General features: G+C 40.5%; 1 protein-coding gene across 1 annotated transcript in view; it reads right to left on the bottom strand.

The window, feature by feature from the left end:
• Positions 1–1,283: 1,283 nt before the first annotated feature.
• Positions 1,284–22,917, bottom strand: part of LOC131683706 (kinesin-like protein KIF3A) — an 80,309-nt gene continuing 58,675 nt past the window's right edge. The window contains exons 3-5 of the mRNA XM_058965937.1: positions 3,194–4,335; positions 2,716–3,133; positions 1,284–2,655 (exon numbers count right to left, since the gene is read on the bottom strand). Of these exons, the coding sequence (XP_058821920.1) occupies positions 2,398–2,655; positions 2,716–3,133; positions 3,194–4,335 (1,818 nt within the window). The 3' untranslated portion in view covers positions 1,284–2,397. The remainder of the gene's footprint in view (positions 2,656–2,715; positions 3,134–3,193; positions 4,336–22,917) is intronic.

The following is a 22,917-nucleotide window of genomic DNA, read 5'->3' as shown; positions in this document are numbered from 1 at the left end:
AATATTGATTGGAACAACTACGCGTTCGCGATCGGCCAAAATCGAGTCCACATAAAGGCTTCCTCCGGAGAAAGAGTACGGGTACCTGGCTGACTTGAATCTCAACACCGCGATTCAAGCTCACACTAAAGGCGTACTAGATGCGAACTCTCACGGACGGCCTCCATGGTCGGACAAAGAGTGCTCAGACGTGTACGCAGAGAAAGTCGCCGAGTATAAGACCTTTCGGAACGACGGATCACCCGCTAGTTATCGACAGTACGTGACGTTAGACACGCGAATGAAGAGTTTGATGAAAGCCAAGAAACGGAGGTATTGGCGCCGGTTCGAAGAAGGATTAACGAGAGAAACAGCGATTAGTACTCTTTGGGACACGGCCCGGGGTATGCGATACCGACTGTTACAATATTCAACGAAACGAGAGCAAGGAATATTCAAACCGTTGGATATTCGATTTCGTCTAGAAGGTTTGTCCGGATTCCGCCCCGAAACGGAAGATCCACCGCGTCGCGGCCAGAGAGAATCAAATTCAACTTGTTGAAGGATCTGGCAGTCTCTGCCAAGAGACGCTTGTTGAATCTGTTTAATAAGTTTCTTGAGAGTAACATTGTCCCTCATGGCTGGAGGTAAGTGAAGGTCATCGCTATCCAAAAACCAGGGAAGGCAACCTCTGACCATACACGTACCAACCGATTGCAATGCTGCCCTATATCCGGAAAATGTTCGAGCAAATGAACCTGTATCGCCTCGACAATTCGATCCAAGCAAATGGCACACTGTCAAATACAAAATTTGGCTTCCGCAAAAGCAAGGGGACGATACGTTGCTCTAAACAGAAATTCAAATGGCCTATGCTAACAAAGATGGCATCAGTGTTCTTGGATATTAAGGGGTATTTTGATTGTTTCTATCACTGTTCTTTCTGAGAAGCTGCACCAGTATGGGCTTTCACCGATTATGAACAATTTTCTACTAAACTTGTTTTCTGAAAAAAAAAAAGACATGCATTTTTCACATGCTGATTTATCGCCATCACGAATTAGCTACATGGGTCTTCCCCAGGGCTCATATCTTAGCCCCCTACTCTACAACTTTTACTTGAATGACGTTGACGAATTTACTGCTTACTAAGACAGTTGGGGTTTTCTACGAAGATCCGTCCGAAAATCTCCAAGATCGTGATCGAACATCTTATATTACGATGAAACTAACAACCATACTATCTAGACTAATATGTCAATGCAGAACTTTGTTTCGGTTTTTAGATAAAGAAACTAAACAAATGAATCGAACAATTTTTTATTTTTGCAGGAAAAGTGCAAATATCAATGTGAGTATTTCTGTGGGATAAAATATTTCACTGTTATCATAGGGCTAAATTCTGTTCTACTGCGAATGAGGTGAAGCTGCTTAATTTTTTTTTCATGACTAGTGTTTTATATACTTTTGTGAATACATGTTTGTTGCGGACACATTAATAAACTAGTAAATGTTCTTATTTTGTCGACTTGATTAACCAAATGAATGAAATTGTGCCAAACGAAGATCCGTTTAAATTTTATTATTATACGAAGAAAATATACCGAAAGTTTCAAGAAGGATTAATACTAACAATCGGAAAAATATATTAATACTACCAATCGGAAAAAAATATTTCCTAAATTTCTGGGATAGTTGCATGGAATTAGTTTTTTCTATAGTACCTAAGTAATTTAATAAAATATTTCATAAACCAGTAACTTCAATTATAGAATTCCTGAACCTTTTATTTTTCAATTATATTAAATGCTTTAAAAATATTTTTTATTCGAGGTTACTAGACACGTGGCTTATAGTTGAAACAAAATTAAATCAAATACTTTCCCAGAGCACATAGATTAATGAAAACTTTATTGTTACTAATAAAAGGTAAATTCGTTCACGAAATTGAAAATTTTAGGTGTGCCTAGTCCTTTGGTATAGACATTGGTCAATTTCCTCATTCAATGAACTGTTCCTCCTCGCATAACAGTGCTATGCTGTTTGGAATTTCTATTTACTTAGATCTGCTATGCGAACAGCTTCACTAATCCTAGATGGAATATTGTCACACCCACAGCAACAGTTAGATTTTGTTGTATAAACGAGATATATAGTACTTTGTAAAAAAAAACGCAAATATAACAAAACAAACAGAATATTGGTGATTAGCGAAACGTACCAAATCAAAAAAAAAACTAAATAACACTGGTGAAACATTCACTATTGACTAGTAGAGAATTGCACGTTGGGCGAAACTACTAGCTAGCAACAATTGTGCAACACACGGGAGAGCTTTATGGGAAAAGCCTCTCTTCACTACTTAAATAATTTTGATCATAAAGCTGTGCGCTTTCGAAATACATAGTTTACTTCTACTTAATAATACTTCCGGGCTGTAGTTGGACGAGCTATTCCTGAAGTACGTGGCCTTGCTGTCTTGGCCCGTACTGGTTCCGTTACGGAGTCTGTGTTATAGCTTAAATATACATGCGATAGATCGATCAAATCCGTCTCTTTGGTATTGACTTTTGGTTCAGCCACATTTTTGCGCATGTTATTGCCGGTATAAGCGACGCATTTAAGCTGCCATTCACCAATGTCTTCATTCCAGTGGGTGAATTTTTCAATCATGTTCTTAAAAGTCACAAAAATCATTACTTGAAAAATTACCAAGGGTTATATTTTTCATCTTACCTGATACTCCTTTGGAATGTATGAGTTGATGACTAATTCACACAGTGCTAACTCTCGAGACAAACTGCGAATATTTTCGTAGATGCCTTCTTTTTCACGCTGCTGTTCCTGCTGTTGATCAGCCAACTCAGATTTTATGCTCATCAGCATCGACATAACTCGTTGCAATTTCTTGGTTTTCCCAACACATTCTTCCTGCAGTGAACTGTACCGTTCCTCAATATCGATGCGTTCGGCTTCGATCTTTTGTAAATTTTCTTCAAGTTCGCGTTCAGTTTTCGTCCGTTGTTCAAGCTCAGTTATGGACTTTTCTAGAAGCACTTCCTGTGTTTGTGCTTTTTCCAGCAGGTTTTCTCCACCGACAAGAATTTTGTTTTCCAACGATGACAATTTTGCGCGAAGTTGATCTTGCTCGAATCTAAGAATTAAAAAAAATATATGTAAAATATTGCCTCATAGTTTTACACGAAATACTTACTTAGCCCGACTGATTTCCTGTTCATTCTCGATTGCCTTCTTTTCCAACAGTTCCTTTTCCGCATCAGCTTTTTCTTTCTTTTCTTTTGCTTTTTCATTGCGCCTCTTTTCCTTCCTCTCTTTACGTTCCTTTTCCTTCAATTCGTCAGTTTCGATTCCATCTTCTTCCTCATCTTCATCGTCATTTTCTTCATCTTCTTCATCATCGGTTCCAAGTCCATTCATGAACACTCCCTCCTCAAGCTGTCTCTTGAGTTCTTTGATTTCATCCTGGAAATGACGCAACAGCGCATCCTTCGGTTCGTCATTAATGTGGGCCAAGTTCTGAATATTCTTAGCGCGACATGCATACCGTAGAGTTGAAATGGTTTCTACATAATTCGAGTCCGCAGGACTAATGCTAGCGCACATAACGGTTTTGCTATTGCCACCCAACGAGTCCTGCAACAGTCGAGTGAGCTTCGAGTTACGGTACGGAATGTGAGTACTTTTCCCATCAACAAGTGCGCTAATCACATTGCCCAGCACCGATAGTGATAAGTTGATTTTGGTTGCTTCCTTCAAACGCAACCCACTGGATTGAGTTTTACTCTGCCGTTCCGATCCAGCTAGATCCACCAGCTGTAACTTTCCCATTCTCACAAGTTGCTTCCCATTTTCATCCGTTTCGCTGGACTCGACCGTGATGGAAAATATAGCATGGGAGCGTGAGGATTCGGAATTCATTTTAGTAGCTCCAACGACACGGTTTTTGTTTCCCAGCTTCATGATATTATCCAAATCATCGGCATTGTGTACCACGTATCCGCTTAAATCCTTCACAAACACGCCGATATCGGCACGCTCCTTTACTTCGAGACTTTTGTGAATTTCTTTGCCCAAAAGATCGCGCACTTCCTCGTTGTAGATTTCCATATAACTCACCCGAACTAGAAACTTTTGGTTCTCCTTACCTCGGGCAATGTGTCCGAAAATGTGCGCGAATGTATTAGGAATAATGCCCTTTGTTTGCGGTGAGTCCGGATTACCGGACATAGTGTACGTTTTGCCGGTGCCGGTTTGACCGTACGCCAGGATTGTACCATTGTAACCTTCCAGCACCTTGTCGACGATCGGACGGGCAGTGTCAATGTACAAATCAATCTGCAATGAAAATGAGAACATGCCTATTTATAACTATTTCAGAACTCATGTTTGATTGTTGGAAAATTATGAAAAAACGATAAAACTCATTTGCAAATGTGAGTTCCGAAATTAATACATTTTACACGCCTCCCTTACAGTGAAATTCACTCCCAACGCAGAAGTGTTCATCGAAAAAAATAACGAGTCTCCGCAATTTGTCGGGTGGTAGATAAAAAAAACATAAGATTGCGTTACGAGCTTTCAGCAGTCTTCGCATATGAAAATGGAGCACCATGTTCTCTCTAGTTGTGCTCATATCAAAAATACATTTCTTGTACAAACCCGAACCCGAACACGCTATTTCGAACAAAAATACATGCGCATGTTCACCTACACAACCGAACCCCCTATACTTACACGGTGTTCGTACACACAGGTTCGTGGCAACAGTGTTCTCTTTCACTCTTTCATCAGTACTAGTGACAACTCATTTTGTTTTGTGTGTATCTCCTTGTTTTGTGTGGAAGTTCACTTCTAACAATTCTTGTTCGGGTTATCCTCTACAGCGAGAGTGGCTGGTACCATTAGATCCTTTGCGATTAGCCGAACCTGGTACTTTATTTTAGTATTATTCATGTATTCCAGTAATTTTTACAAATACCAAATCAATACCTTATTAAATACCTCCATACAGTAAATTTTGTTATTGGAAGGTTGAAAAGGTTTTGTTATTATTGAGGTATAATAATAACTCGTTTCATTATCAACTAGTTATTCGTAGTACATGTCTCAGTTATTATTTCAGATGTTTTACCTCTTATGCAAGGCTTCTTAATGCCTTATTGAGATGTTCAAGTATTGGGTACAATGTACCTGAATTTGCTATTCTGAAGTTATTTTCTTCTTTCCGGGCAGAAACGCGAATAGCTTATGAAAAGGGCATAATTTTAGTAATTAATTGTTTTTGTTGGAACAAATTCCAAATATCTTGAAATCTATCCCATTTTGTAAGATTTTAGTTCAAATCATTTTGATTTGAATTGATATTTGGAATCAGACTTTGTAATAAAATTATAGTTTCGTCTATCAATTTGTATAAAATTCAAAAAACATGTTCAAAGTTATCATTAGAAAAACTTTTGTACTGATAGTTTCTCCATATGCATAAAGTTTTCCTACTGGAGCTGTAGAGCTAGATTCTCGGAAGGGCTCCCCGTCAGGATCACATACTACAATTGCAGACGAGACAGGAAATGACACCCACTAAAACACTGCTTTAGGCCAATTGCAGCGGGCCGTGATTCTGAATGTGATATTCATCGTACGGTTCAAATATGTCCGGGCGCGCGTGTAACATCGCAAAGGATTCAAGCGTTTTTACGTTAACGTGTTCAATCGCGTAAATTTGCGTGTATTCTTTTTTATTACTGTGTGCCTTTCACATATTCGCGTGTGTTCTTGGATGATCGTGTGCGGACCGAGAAGAAAGTGTGATCTCCCATGTCACTACAGTTCCCGGTCATGTCGCCATTGAAGGTGTTATCTAGTGGATCAGAGCTTTATTTTTTATTTGGTCCTACTGAATGTATGGACCTAAGTTGCTAGGACGGAGGGTAATGGTTTCCGGACGTGATCGATTCATAAGCGCGCGAACACGGACGGTTGTAGGTTCGCGTTTAACACAGCGTTTGAAACTTCGTAAGTGCTAAAACGTTCTCCTTATTACCAGGGTGTTGCCAAGTTTGCTCGATCTCGGGCGTAGGTGTGCGTTATTGATCGCGAAGGACTTAAGCGTTCGTATGTTAACGTGTTTGTCACGTGTGCTCGCGTGCATGTGACTTTGCGTGTACAAAACTGGATTTTGTAACCCTGTGGCCATTCATATATTCACGTGCGTTCTTGGATGGTCACGCGGACTTTCATTCTTATATTAGGTTTTCGGTGTGCAATTTACATTCAGACAGGGAGTGAGTTACCTCATATCACTAGAGTTCTCGGCCATGTCGCCATGGAACGTGTTGTCCAGTGGATATGAAAGCTTTCTTTTTTAATTGGTCCAATTGAAGGCATGGTCATAGTGTGCTGGTACCAAGGATGGAAACTTCCGAAAGTGACCGATTCATGATCGTGCAAGCGCGGGAGTTTTTAGGTTCACGCTTGAGACCGCGCTTTACATTTATAAGCGATGAGACGTTCATCTTATCACCGGGATGTTATGTTTGCGAGATCGCAGGTGTAGATACCGTGGAAGGTCGCGAAGGGATCAAACATTTGTATGTTAACGTGTTTGTTACGTTTATGTGACTCCGCGATTTCAATTTCATGTAGCGTGTATTGTTGAATGATCGCGCGCGGATCGTGAATCTGATGCTTAATTTTTAGTGTATGGTACAGACGGTAGAAGAGAGTCAGTTTCCTCATATCACTGGAGTTTCAGGTCATGTCACCATGGAACGTGTTGTCATTAGTCTAGACTGCTAGGATCGAGGTTAGACGGACGTGATCGTTAATGATCGCTCGAGTGGTAGGTTAATGTTTGAGACCGCGTTTGGAAGTTTATAGGTGCTACGTTTACTTAACTACCCGGGTGTTTTCATGTTGGCAAAATCGCGTGCGTAAGGATATGTAGATGATTGCAATTACATGGTCGCGTTTATGACCAGGTTTGTGTTATAGCGAAGGCCACGAGCGTTTGTATGTTTGTACCTATATTAATATAGAGTATAGTAGAGATATACTAAAAACCTGTTTTAATCCACCTAGCGGTGCAATTGTGCCTTTCTCATTTCTCTAAACTATGGCACGGAGGCTTTTTATGTTCAACATAATTATGGAAATGTCCATTACATTCTTAGTACAATTTGCACTTATACACAATGGCATGCCAGCCACGAACTTGATGAGCTACGTGTTGACGGTGAAACACTTGAAACAAAAAATATCATACTCCATTAGCCTAATCAGCATTAGATCAATGTTATCTGCTTGCTAACTCATTTTGTCATGCGGGGGTGGGTATGTGAGGAGGGCGAAAGTCCCACGAACGACTCCCCAGCTTAAATTGGTATGCTTTGTGATATAGTGGTGGTTTAAAGATGATGGGGTTGAAAGGGAGGGGTATGAGGGCTGGATGGGTTGGTGGTCTGAGGGGTGATTTAAAGAGATTTTTCAGGGAGGGGAGAGAACAGTAGAGGGGGGTGTAACCCCTCTCCGTAAACCATCAACTACGCCCCTGTTAAAATCCAGAAACCTTATGCGAGTCGAAAAAAAATTTAGCCGGGATTAGGTTGACGTTTTTCACAGTGATTGCATAACCTTTCTATATGAGAAAGGCAAAAATGTGCCAAAATCCAAAAAAGTGAATCGTCGTCAAATTTTTTCTCGAGTTTGCAACAAATCTCGACGTTTCATGCACCTTGAACACATTTAGAATCAAAAATAAAAATTGTATTTTTGATTTTTCCTATAGTTTATATGAAAAATTTCTGTGTGGCCGCACTCTGAAACCCGTAATTCCGGAACCAGAATTCCGATCGATCCAAAATTCAATAGCAGCCGATGGGAAGGTTGCACCTTTCATTTGAGACTAAGTTTGGGCAAATCGGTCCAGCCATCTCTGAGAAAAATGAGTGACATTATTTGACACATACATACACACACACATACACACACATACACACACATACACACACATACATACACACACACATACAGACTTTTTCCGATCTCGACGAACTGAGTCGAATGGGATATGACACTCGGCCCTCCGGGCCGGGATTAGATTGACGTTTTTCAGAGTGATTGCATAACCTTTCTATATGAGAAAAGCAAAAAGGAATCATAATGAAAAAACCTATTTTAATCCACCTAGCGGTGCAATTGTGCCTTTCTCAATCATGAATCACGAGAATGTGTGCGTTGTTTATATTCATTAAAAGCTTTTAAATGCATATATTACATTTTATTATTGTACATCACATGACAACTATATACAGGAAAATAAATCATCATTCGAGTTCTAAAATTTTGAAAAAGAAAAAACAGCCACGGTAATATTGAACTGAAAAAAGGTGCGAAATCGGCAAAGTCCCAAAAAGTCGATTTCTATAAAAAAAAAATTTTCGAGATAACATAAAATCTCTACGTTTCATGTATTTTAAAGATGTTTGGCATCAAAAATACGAATTCGATTTCTGAAATTTCATGGGGTCCCCCCTTTGAAAAAACATTTGAGTTCCGGCTTATATGGGAATTTCATGTGTGACCGGAACGTTCAGTCTATATTTCCGGAACCATACAAGCGATCCGTGCGAAATTTTACAGACATCTGTGGGGATAATATAGCTATCATTTGGGACTAAGTTTGTGAAAATCGGCCCAACCATTTCCGAGAAACTGATATGAGTTTGCTAGTTATGAAAGATGGCCGCTTTTCCCGGGCACTTCCGGAACCGTCTATGGTGGTCAATGTAGTCAACGAAAGTTTGTTTGGCCGTCGGTGACCTAGAACTGCAAAGTTCAGTTATTTGAGAGACATTTTAGCGAAATTTTTACCTTTTTTGCTTCCATCGGAGTATCGGTTTGAATCACAATTTGCTATGTGATCGCACGCCACAACCCGTAACTCCGGAACCGGAAGTCGGTTGGGGATAAAATTTAATAGCCATTTACGGGGACGCAACATCTTTCATTTGAGACTAAGTTTGGTTGATTCGGTCTAGCCACCTTCGAGAAACCGATGTGACTGTTAGTCTGAATTTGGATACTTCCGCCGGGGCTTCCGGAACCGATGATGGTGGCCAATGTGACCAAAGAGACTTTGAATGGCTGTTAATGGCCTAGTACTACAAATCGAAGCAGTTGTGGTCACATTTTGGAAAAATTTTCACCATTATACATTCATTGCAGAATTTTTTAAAATCGACGTTTTCTGCGTGATCGTACTCATCACCCTGTAATTCCGGAACCGGAAGTCGGATCCATTAGAAATTCAATAGCAGCCTATGGGAACGTTGCACCTTTCATTTGGGACTAAGTTTGTAAAAATCGGTTCATCCATCTCTGAGAAAAGTGAGTGAGATTGTGTTCGCGTACACACACACAGACGCACATACACACACACATACATACACACACACATACATACACACACACAGACATTTGCCGAACTCGACGAACTGAATCGAATGGTATATGTCACTCGGCCCTCCGGGCCTCCGTTAAAAAGTCGGTTTTCAGAGCAATTGCAATACCTTTCTATTGAGAAAGGCAAAAAGGTGCAAAATCGGCAAAGTCCCAAAAAGTCGATTTTCGCAAAAAAAATTTTTCGACATAACATAAAATCTCGACGTTTCATGCATTTTAAAGATGTTTGGCATTAAAAATACGAATTCGATTTCTGAAATTTCATGGGGTCCCCCCTTTGAAAAAAAAAAATTGAGTTCCGGCTTATATGGGAATTTCATATGTGACCGGACGATTTAGTCTATATTTTCGGCCCCATATAAGCGATCCGTACGAAATTTTATAAACATCTGTGGGGATATTATAGCTATCATTTGGGACTAAGTTTGTGAAAATCGGCCCAACCATTTCCGGGAAACTGATGTGAGTTCGTAAATTTTGAAAGATGGCCGCTTTTCCCGGACACTTCCGGAACCGTCTATGGTGGTCAATGTAGTGAACGAAAGTTTGGTTGGCCGTCGGTGACCTAGAATAGCAAATTTAAGTTGTTTGAGAGACATTTTAGCGAAATTTTTACCTTTTTTGCTTTCATCAGAGTATCGGTTTGAATCACAATTTGCTATGTGATCGCACGCCACAACCTATAACTCCGGAACCGGAAGTCGGATCGGGATGAAATTAAATAGCCATTTACGGGGACGCAATACTTTTCATTTGAGGCCAAGTTTAGTCGAATCGGTCTAGCCATCTCCGAGAAACCGATGTGACTGTTATTCTGAATTTAGATACTTCCGCCGGGGCTTCCTGAACCGATGATGGTGGCCAATGTGGCCAAATAGACTTTGAATGGATGTTAGTGACCTAATACTACAAATCGAAGCAGTTGTGGTCATATTTTCGAAAAAAAATTCACCTTTATGCATTCATTGCAGAATTTATTAAAATGGACATTTCCTGCGTTTTCGTACTCATCACCCTGTAATTCCGGAACCGGAAGTCGGATCCATTAGAAATTCAATAACAGCCTATGGGAACGTTGCACCTTTCATTTGAGACTAAGTTTGTCAAAATCGGTTCAGCCATCTCTGAGAAAAATGAGTGACATTTTTGGTAACATACACACACATACGCACATACACACATACATACATACACACATACACACACACAGACATTTGCCGAACTGAATCGAATGGTATATGTCACTCGGCCCTCCGGGCCTCCGTTAAAAGGTCGGTTTTTAGAGCAATTGCAATACCTTTCTATTGAGAAAGGCAAAAATTTCACCTTTTTACATTCATCGCAGCATTCGTTAGAATCGAGATTTGCTGCGTGATCGTACGTATCACCCTGTAATTCAGGAACCAGAACTCGGATCCACACAAAATTCAACAGCAGCTGATGGACCTTCCATTTAAAATCAAGTTTGTCAAAATCGGTTCAGAAAATTCCGAGAAACCGATGTGGACAAATCAACAAATTTTGTTTTGTAACCATACTCTTTAACTCGTAATCCGGAACAAGATGTCGGTTGAAAATGAAATTCAATAGCAACCTATGGGAATAGTATACCTTTCATTTGAATCTTAGTTTGTAAAAATCGGTTCAGCCATCTCCAAAAAACCGATGTGGACATTTTGTTAACAAATCTGCACATACACACATACATACATACATACATACATACATACATACATACATACATACATACATACATACATACATACATACATACATACATACATACATACATACATACATACATACATACATACATACATACATACATACATACATACATACATACATACATACATACATACATACATACATACATACATACATACATACATACATACATACATACATACATACATACATACATACATACATACATACATACATACATACATACATACATACATACATACATACATACATACATACATACATACATACATACATACATACATACATACATACATACATACATACATACATACATACATACATACATACATACATACATACATACATACGAGTCGTGATGGCGAAAATGAAGGGTCCGACGACGCCAGCCGAAATGTGTCCGAGCAAGCTGAAGATAATCGTCGAGGGTCTTTTCCCGAAGCACGACCCAACTATATGGCCACCGTCACCGCACGGCGAGGAAGAAGGAACAAACATGGATCGGCAAGTGACTAACGACGAGCTAGTAGAAGCATCGAAGCGCCTAAAACCAAAGAAAGCCCCTGGTCCGGATGGAATACCAAACGTGGTACTGAAAGCTGCGATCCTGGCATATCCGGACATGTTCAGGATAGTGATGCAGAAGTGCCTAAATGAAGGCAACTTCCCCGAAATGTGGAAGGTCCAGAAGCTGGTGTTGCTGCCGAAGTCAGGGAAGCCACCTGGCGACCCGACCTCGTACAGACCCATATGCCTGCTGGATACACTCGGAAAACTCCTGGAAAGGATCATTCTTAACAGGTTGACGAAATTCACGGAAGGTGAGCGCGGACTGTCCAAGATGCAGTTTGGTTTCCGCAAAGGAGCATCGACAGTGGATGCAATTCGGATAGTGCTCGAGAGTGCCGAGAAGTCATCTAAACAGAAGCGAAGAGGAGATCGATACTGCGCTGTGGTCACGATAGATGTGAAGAACGCGTTCAACAGTGCCAGCTGGGAAGCCATCGCTGCATAGAATGAGGGTTCCCGACTATCTGTGCCAGATCCTGAAGAGCTACTTTCAGAGCAGAGTGCTACTGTACGAGACGAGCGAAGGACAGAAGTCATTGCGCGTCACAGCGGGCGTTCCTCAGGGATCCATTCTCGGTCCAACCCTTTGGAACGGGATGTACGATGGGGTGTTAACGCTGCAGCTGCCTAGGAAATCGTAGGTTTCGCGGACGACGTGTCACTAACGGTGATGGGTGAGACACTTGAAGAAGTGGAGGTGTCGGTGACGGAGACAATAGACGCGATCGAGAGCTGGATGAACGGGGTCAAGCTGCAAATAGCTCACCACAAGACGGAGGTGTTGTTGGTCAGTAACTGCAGATCGGTCCAACGGATGCAGATCGACGTCGGAGGGCACGTGATTGCATCGAAACGTGCATTGAAGCAATTCGGAGTTATAATCGACGACCGGTTGAGCTTCAACAACCACGTTGATTACGCCTGTGAAAAGTCGGCGAAGGCAACGAACGCAATAGCGAGAATCATGCCAAACGTCGGCGGTCCGAGAAGCAGCACGAGACGTCTGCTATCTACTGTTTCGTCATCGATACTCCGATATGGGGTTCCTGCCTGGAGTGCTGCGCTGAAAACCAAGCGGAACCGTGAAAAGCTAAACAGGACATTCCGACTGATGGCCGTACGAGTCGCGAGTGCCTACAGAACAATATCGTCGGAGGCAGTATGCGTTATCGCCGGGATGATCCCCATCTGCATTACCCTGGCGGAGGACGTGGAATGATATCAGCGGAGAAATGCACGTAACGCTAGGAGACAGGTTCGAGCGGACTCGTTGGCTAAATGGCAACAGGAGTGGGACAACGCGGAGAAAGGAAGGTGGACCCACCGACTCATCCCAAATGTATCGGCCTGGGTACATAGGAAGCATGGAGAGGTGAACTTCCATTTGACGCAGTTTTTGTCCGGGCACGGATGCTTCCGGAAGTACTTGCATCGGTTTGGACATGCTTCGTCACCCCTTTGCCCGGGTTGTGCGACCGTGCAGGAGACACCGGAACACGCGGTCTTCGAATGCCCTAGATTCGAAGAAGTTCGTAGGGGTATACCTGGTATGACAGCGGACAATATCGTCGAAGAGATGTGCCGTGATGAACATACCTGGGACGCTGTCAACAGAGTGGTCTCGAGCATACTCTCCGAGTTGCAGAGGAAGTGGCGTAGAGACCAACAAGAAACCGCAAATCGGGTTTCGAGAGAAATTCCGCCGCCGGGGAACTCTCCAACTGTGTAGACTAGGTCCACCGCCGGGGACCAGTTGAGTAGTGCGTGATGTAGCACCGAGTTGGGTCGTCGGGGCGCCTGGGAACCGGACGTCAAGCTTCACCGGAATCGCTGAACCGACCTCGACATCCTTCCGGGTAGCTCGTGAGTAGGCTATATCCACCGCCGGGGATTGGACCGAGTAGACCGCGTCGCAGAGCCAGCAGTGAGTCGCTGGGGCGCCGGTGAACCGGAAGTTACGCTCCAACCGGAATCGCCGGATAGACCTCAGCACCCGTATGGCCCGTTGAGTAGGCTAAATCCACCGCCGGGGACTAGATCGAGTAGATCGGGCGAAACGGAACGAGAGGAAGCCAAAGAGCTCATGAAATTGTGGTGCTAAAACAAAAGAAGAATCGGTACCGGGGGAGCCTCCTTCGCCGGGGAACTCTCCGTCGGCGTAAGCTAGATCCACCGCCGGGGACTAGACTGAGTAGACCGCGACGAAATACCACCAGTCGCAGGTCGTCGGGGCATCAGCGAACCGGACGCTCTGCTCCACCGGAATCGCCGAACTGACCTCGACATCTGGTTGGTTGGCTCGGTTTCGGGAGAACTTCTCTCGCCGGGGAATTCTCCGTCGGAGTAGGGTAGGTCCATCGTCGGGGACTAGACCGAGTAGTTCGCGAACAAGTCTGGTGCTCAAAGAGTAAACGGCGTTGAATGGTGCGAGAAGGGAGTTGCGGTGCTAACCGGCACAAGCGAGCCGCAGGGCTCGGTGAAATAGACAGTCAGAAGTTTGCCGCTCAGACTGTACTCGTAGGGGAGGAGTACTAAGCCTCGACTCACAGCCAGCTTCCCAACTGCCATGCAGAGCTTGCCAGTCTGTGTGGATGGTAGAGAATTGGTGGTGTGTAGAGGAGTGGGGCTGTCACCCTACGGAAGAAACGAACTAGTAAGCAGTTGAATTAGAGTGCGTGCTATGCACATAAAAACCCCTCCCCGAAGTAATGCCGTAAGGTAGTGCCGGGGAGGAATCAGGTTCCGGGCTCTGATGCAATACTCAGCTGCATATTTTGCCTTCCATTTGAGATTTGGTTTGAGAAAATCGGTTCAGTCATCACCGAAGAACCGATGTGACTTTATTTGTGGAATATGCCCGGAATTCCGGACTTCCGGAATCGTCGATAGTGGACAATATATTCAAAGAATGTTTGATTGGCAATCAGTGATCTAGATCTGCGATTAGAAGTAATTTGGTGACCAATTCAATAGTTTTTAGCCTCTGAGGTATTACGATTGTACCGATTTATATGGGAAATTCCAGTGTATCCTTACTAACACCCCTGTAACTCCGGAAGCAAGAGTCAGAACCGAATGAAATTCAGCAGCAGTCAATGGCATTACTGTATCTTTCATTTGAAATCAAGTTTGCAAAAATCGGTAGAGAATTCGTTGTAGAATGGGTGTGATATTAGCTTAGGAACTTGGCGGGTTCCCCGGGATCGTCATGAACCGTCATAGGTGGCCAATGTGGTCAAAGCTGCTTTGATTGATCATTAGTGATCCAGACACGCAAACTAGAGTAATGTTACATCAATTTTAATATGTTTTACATCATTTGAACATCATGGTGGTACCAGTTTATATGGGAATTTGCTGTGTGACCGCACTCTTCAACCCGTAACTCCGGAACCGGAAGTCGGATCAACTAAAAATTCAATAGCAGCTTATGGGAGCGTTATATCTTTCATATGAAACTAAGTTTGCGAAAATCGGTTCAGCCATCTCTGAGAAAATTGTGTGAGTTTAAATGACACACACACATACACACACATACACACACACATACACACACACACATACATACACACACAGACATTTGCCGATCTCGACGAACTGAATCGAATGGTGTATGACACTCGGCCCTCCGGGCCTCCGTTAAAAAGTCGATTTTTACAGTGATTGCATAGCCTTTCTTTATATGAGAAAGGCAAAAAGATGCAAAGAACTTGATTAGAGGTGTATAAATTTACCGATACTTGCTATACATGAATAATGGAAAAGCAAACTAATAGTTGTACAAAAGAAACAGACTAATGAAGTAGAATAGAAAAACACATGTAACATGCCATCAAACTACTTTAGCTCGTCTAAATGCAGCAAATGTTGTTCATTTACCATTAACGACAATTTCATTGTATAAGACTTTCATAATGCTATGTTGGTCGGGAATGGATGATTCACATGCGTCGGTAAATTTATTGTATCTTAATTTATCCAATCCGACCTTCCCGAATGAATAAAATCGAAAACCCAAATTGAACACAGGAAGTATTAGCTGCTATTCTATCATATACACCATTTATGCATCCTATTTCCTGCCTCAACTGTCACAAATACTCAAACGAACACATACACAGATAGACATACGACTAGCACAAAAAATTGTACACTAGTACTAAAAACTACAATTATTAAAAGACGACAACTAATAGGTTTCTACTTGTGCATTTATTAAATTAATTTTTATTATTAAATTAATTTGATTAGCCTATGCACGATGACAAATTCGACCGATAAATGGACACACAATGGCACTCACTGTGAGCTCCGTCCACGAATACCGCCATCAAACTGTGGAACAATGTTTGCAAACACGGCACACAGCAAAAGTCAAACCACGTTAACCCGCCAGTCGGGCACGCCACCGCGCACAGACTAGTGGTTGAGTGTTAGTATGCGCAGGTGCAGAGTATGAAAAAAAACATAAAACATAAAAAAGGTGCATAAGCCCTCTCGGTCTCCTCGTTGCACCACTATCGAGGCCTAATGCAATAACCATCTTAAAGCAATTGTCTGTCAGAGGTTCTGTAGCACTGATGCACGCAATGTGCTTGATGATGTTTGCAATACTGTAAAACCCCTCAACCTTGGGGAGGGTGATAGTTTCCCCATTTGTGATTACATTTAAAATGTTCCCAAGGGGTGAGTCGCTTAGCACAAATCGCATTGTGCTCACAAACAGCGTGGTAGCTTGTGCCGCAATGTGCCACGATGTTCCGTGGTGTTCAGTAAAACAAAAGCATTGGTTGCTATGATTATTCAACTACACTTTGTTGACAGTTTTTGAGTTGTCAAAAGTGTGCCTCATTGTGCCACACATTGTGGTAACGAGTGAAATGATCGTGCATTACTGTGAATCGTAATCTTATATCGTGTTATCGCAGGTGATACAGTGTGTATGGCACATTGTTCTAAGCGACTCACCCCTTGAATGTTCCCGTTTTTGTTGACAATGGAAAAAGTTTGAAAAATGTTATTTTTTAATTTAATTTAACATTAATTTTTATTCCTGTGAAAAATTGTCACATGGGGCAAATGAGGAATAATTCTTTTTCAACTGTAAATACGGTTATGGTTCGAGGTATAATTGAGCAAAAAAGATGATGACGGTATTTTTTTAAATTTCACAAAGCTGATTTCAAAATTAATTTTTTTAAATTATGAGTAAGTGCTTATATTCTTTCAATAATGGAAGCTAGAGTTTTGATGTGTTAGAAGAAAATGTTCGTCTTCGAAAACTCTGAAAATCATCTAAAGAAAGAGGCTAAAGTTATATTACAAATTTGTTTTTTCATGAAGTGACCCTTGGTAATATGTTATAATTGCACAATATAAAAATAAACTTTTGTAATATTTTCAATAGTGGCTCTGAATTTATTTAAATTTGTAAATTTACTTTTTAATAGTTCGAGATACAGTTTCTCAGTCTTTTATAAGATTGAAGAAAATCATTTATCATTTTATAAGAAATTTACCAAAAAATCGGGTGTTTCTTGAAAAATGATTTTCATATAATGTTTATTGTTTGTCTCAATACACCGATCCTTTAGCTTCTTTTGTTGGAAAGTAAATTTTTTTTCTTTGCAGAATATAACTATTTTTTGAGTAAAAGTTAATATCATCTTTGCCATGTTTTGGTGTATACTTTTTTCCTGTTAGGAAAAACTTTAACAGCGACCACTATTTAGGTTATCTTTTGTGACTGACTTATTTGCTCTATATCTTGCGAATTGCCCGAATCTATTATAGTTGGAAGCGAGTTGTTTGTTTGTCCTCATGTGTCTTCTGAACCGGGAACTACAATATGAATGCAGTTGAGGATCCGTTTGGGACAGATATGCCTCTTCCTTCGAAGAAATAATGCTGTACAATGGCAGTGAATACAGGGTGTTTGGTTAATGGTTAAGAACCTCTCATAGGGTGATTGACTGTCATATTTGTAGGAAAAATCGTTCTACACTTACCATCAAATCTCAACCGTTACGAAGTTATTGAACTTTTTGTGTTAAAAGCTTATTTATCTTAAAATACCTTTAACTAAAAAGTATACTCTGTATTTCAAATCATTTAGGACCATTGGGAATTTAGTATTATCAATATCAATGGCAGGAAGCAACAAAATGCATCGAAAAATACAATTTAGTTTAGTTTATTTTATACAGATATTGAGCAGAGATATAACATCAAAATATTTTCAACAAATCCATCTGTATTTTCATTCTAGTTAATCGTCGCTGTTGTGCTATTTTGACTGGCGCCATCTCGCACATTTCAAGAAAAATGGTTTTTTAAGTTTGAGATTGAATATCTTGAAACTTAAAAATGGTAGAAACAATTCATAGAAGACAATTGATGCTTATATCTACTCTGTTTTAATCTCTCAATTATTACGAAGATCGGTGGACTATATAGAGAGTAATTGCCAAAAATGTAAATAAAAATGGGTATTGATGACAAAATATGTATGACGTGTCATAATCGTGCATGGAATATTTTCAGTACAAATATAGCATCAATTATTAACTTTTCCTCACAACGTTGGCCTAATTTGTTCTAAAAACAATCGGTGAAATGTATTTTAAAGGAAATTAGTCAAGAAATCTAGAAAAATAATAATTTTTAGTTACAGTGTTGCCAAATATGCTATATTTACAGTTTGAAAGTAAAACTGCATTTTTCTCACAATTCATGTATTTTGCTATTGAAAATGTTTATGCCACTGTGTTTATTAGATATTTTTATACAGACAAACATGTAAAGCATCAAGATAGCTTGAGCCATTTCCAGCCATTTCTGGATTTGAAGCAAAAAACTCACAATTTCTCATCACGTTCTCGCTATATCTCAGTAACCAAACAGAATTTCAAAATACTGAAAACTCAATTTTGTAGAGATTTTTCAAACAAGTAATTTGGCATATCTAACTCAGTTTACTATAAAATGACGTTTGTCATAAGATATCACAACAGCGGCGATATATGATTGATTATCATTATTTATCATAACTGTAACGTTATTATCATAACTGTAACGTTAGTTTCATTTTGGAATAATGAATGTTAAGAAAGAAAATAATTTCCTAATTTACGTTATGCTAACAATATGTCAAAACTAGAAAATCTAAGAGTAAAGCAAGAACTAAAAAATCTCCTGTTTTGATCCATAATTTACCTCACGAGAGCAAAAACTCTGATGATCAATTCTTGACTTCAGTTATTAGACTCACTACAACCTCCAGCGAAACATAATAGTGTAGTGTAGCATTCACTCCTATGAAAACCGGCCATAGCATTGATGCAAAACTGCGATCGTAAACATCAATGAACATACCCCAATTAATACCTATAATTCCAGAATGTGCGACAAACGTCTACAATGGTTCGTTTTTATAATTGAATTAATTAATTAATTTACGCCCATCCTGTTTTGTTACTTCACCCGACATGACTCGAGCATCGCCAAATTGGGCCGATCTTTGTGACGAAATAGTGGCTGTGGCGGAGTTCTGACCTCGAAGATCAATTCACTTAACTTTGGCCCGTGCGTGGAAGTTGCTGCCAGTAAAAGCAAACATGGCCAAAGACTACAGAGGAGTCATTTATGTACGACGTCACCAATGGCAACTCAACAAATAATAATGCAGACACAAACTATCACACGTTGATTACAATACGCCCTGTCTCCTGTCACTGACCTATTTAAAAATTGCGTGAGTCAATGCAAGTGTGGATCGTCGTTGGTTTGTAGTTAATAATGGATGGAAAATAAATCAAAAGCATACGAACATGCATCAGGTGCAACGCGATTGAGAATAATATTGTTCCACGAGGTTATGTTTCCCTAACGGAGATTGAGCCGAAACATATTTATTCAATGAAGTTGGCTTATATAGCGAATTGCACCGAATTGAACCCTATACTTTCAGCTTGGCTTGGTATCCTTTTGTATTTACAGACTACCAAGGCCCACTAACCACATATTGGAATTAAATCGACAATGAAACTGATTATCAGAACTATTGCTATCGCAGACATTGGATCGATTGGTTCGTGGTCAGTGTCGTACTGCATGGCGTGCAGCCATTTCAATAGAACAATATGCCGATATAACATTCAGTAGGATATGCATAGAATAGTGTGGCCCCAAGGTCAAGGAAGAATGAAAGTGATGGTACTGCTAGGGAATTCCCATAATTAATGCTTTTTCCGAGTAAAACAGTATTGTTATGTTTTATAGATTTTTCGATTTCAAATTAGATAAGGACGGTTATGCCAGGGGACGGGCATAGCGTAATTGATAAATCGATTGCCTTGTATGCAGCTCACCTGGGTTCGATTCCCAAACCCGCACATAGGGTTAGATTTTTCCATAAAGAGATTTCTGTAACCCGAAAAGGGGCGAATGACCCTAAGGTTAAACCTCTATAATAAAAAAAAGACTTATACCAATAGGACTAGTTACAGCCTAACCCAACTTCAAGCGTCTGGTTTGTCCAACGGGTTTGATTTTCGAGCTGATTCTCCCTACGGAGTCAAATTTGGGGTGACCTACAAATTCATGTATCAAATGGTAAAAGACCTAACTTAAGTAAAGTCCTATTTCGTGTTTTCACATAAGTTGTGCGTCATTTTTGAATTTAGTGTCTACTAGAGTGGTAAAAAAAGTTTTTCATGCGATAATGTCCTAAACGAATTTTGGCAATATAAGCAAAAACAAAATATGTAAGCTTTTGCTATCATAACCATTTCAATTCGAACTATACGGTAATTCTTTAATTTGGGAATGTTTCAAGGGAAACATAAAACGCATAATTTTAGTGAGAAATTATGTGTGTGCGCTATTTCCACGAATGAGGCCTGCACACTTAATTTTTTCTACCGAATCTCAGTTTTTTTTTCGCACCTTTTGCCGAAATCTCAACAACTGAGATCTCAGTAAACAATTTTTTGGCTGAGATCTCAGTAAAAGGGACGTTTCATAGCTGATACTCGGAAAATATTTCATCGAAAATCAGGTAACAAATGTCAATTTACTGAGGTATCAGTTTCTAAATTTGCTGATTACATGGCTGTTGGGAAATTACCGAGCCGGATTGAGTGTGTGTCCACTAGACTAGCTCGTGATTGTATGGAAAAAAAAATTAAAAATCGTTCTAATTAATTTGGAGTTTCTGCTATGGTACCAAATGACTGCAGCGAAATCTTTCCGTGTCTTGGGCCAAGAGGTCAGAGGGGTGTACCTCATTTGGCATAAGTATGTTAGGCATACGGACGTTTGGCATACGTACGTTATGAATAATGGAAGTTGAGCCTAATGATATTAGGAATAATATACGTTAGGCATAAAGGACGTTTGACATAATTTATCATATTAAAGTAACATTTAACGGAACTAATTTTGTGACGGTGATGACCACGGGTGGTAAGAGCGTGAATGTTTGAACTTCTTTTGATGTCGTAGAAATACTCTGGAAGTTGATCAAACTTAACATTTTATTCTGCTGTATATACTTGAAAAAATCTTTGACATGCGGAAACTCAGCTTGCGTTAATTTATTGACGTATATTATGTACATTAATCACATCAAAAATAGTTTTAAAACTAAACAATAAAATCAATCTTAAAACAGCCCACTAAAACACTGCTTTATGACATTTGTAGTGGTCCGTGATCATGAATGTGATATTCATTGTACGTTTCAGATATATGCGGGATAGAGCCTTCGCGATCGCGTGTATCATCGCGAAGTGCTCGAGCATTTGTACGTTAACGTGTTCAATCGCGTATGTCGCGTGTGGTAGCATGTATGTAACTTCGCGTGTATAAATTCTATTTTATAACCGTGTGACTTTCGCATATTCGCGTGTGTTCTAGAATGATCGCGCGCGGACCGTGAATCTAATACATATTTTTTCGTGTACGATTCTGATTCTAGAAGAAAGTGGGTTCTTCCATATCACTAGAGTTCGCAGTCATGTTGCCATGGAACGTATTGTATAGTGGATACAAGCTTTCTTTTTTGATTGGTATAACTAAATGTATGAACCTAAGTTGCTAGAATTGATAAAGATTTCCGAACGTGACCGATTCATGATCGCGCGCGTGACGCTCAATCCTTTGCGGGTTCACGTTTGCTTTAGCCTATGTTGACGTGTTTGTCGCGTGCGCACGCGTGTATGTTACTTAGCGTGAATAAATTTAATTTTGTAACCCTGTGGCCAATCACATATTCGCGTGTGTTCTTGGATGGCCACGAGGACCGTCGTTATGATATTTAGTTTTCGCTGTACGGATCACATTTTAGCAGGGAGTGAGTTACCCCATATCACTAGAGTTCCCGGTCATGTTGCCATGTCCAGTGGATATGAGAGCTTTCTTTTTTTAATTGTTCCAATTGAAGGCATGGACCTAGACTACTGGTACAGAGAATAGAGACTTTCGGAAGTGACCGATTCATGATCGCGCCAGCACAGGAGTTTGTAGGTTTACGCTGAAGACCGCGTTTGAAAATTTATAGGTGCTGGACGTTCACCTTATCATCGGAATGTTATCATGTTTGCGAGATCGCGGGTGAAGATTGCGTGGATGATTGCGAAGGGCTCAAGCATTTGTATGTTAACGTGTTTGTCGCGTGTATATAACTTCGCGTGTATAAATTCGATTTTATAACCGTATGTCCATTCGCATATTCACGGGCTTTTAGATGATTGCGCGGACCGTAAATCTGATACTTAATTTTCAATGTATGGTTTCAGATGCTAGAAGAGAGTGAGTGATCCCATTTAACTAGAGCTCTCGGTCATGTTGCCACGTAATGTGTTGTCTAGTGGATATGAGCGACATTTTTTGATTGATCTAACTGAAGGCATGAGGCTCGGCTGCTAGGATCGAGGGTAGAAACTTCCGGACGGGACTGATTCATGATCGCGCGAGCGGTGGGTTAATACTTGAGACCGCGTTTGTAAATTTATAAGTGCTAAAACAATCACTTAATTATCGGGGTGTTTTAATGTTGACAAGATCGCGGACGCAAGGATGTCTGGATGATTGCAATTGCAATTGATTGTCACGAGAATTTGTACGTTTAGGATGTGAGAGATAGTGAGTGTATAT

Source organism: Topomyia yanbarensis, chromosome 2, assembly GCF_030247195.1.
Source record: "Topomyia yanbarensis strain Yona2022 chromosome 2, ASM3024719v1, whole genome shotgun sequence".
NCBI lineage: Eukaryota > Metazoa > Arthropoda > Insecta > Diptera > Culicidae > Topomyia > Topomyia yanbarensis.
The sequence above is the reverse complement of the archived record's forward strand: the minus strand, read 5'-3'. Positions and strand labels throughout refer to the sequence as shown.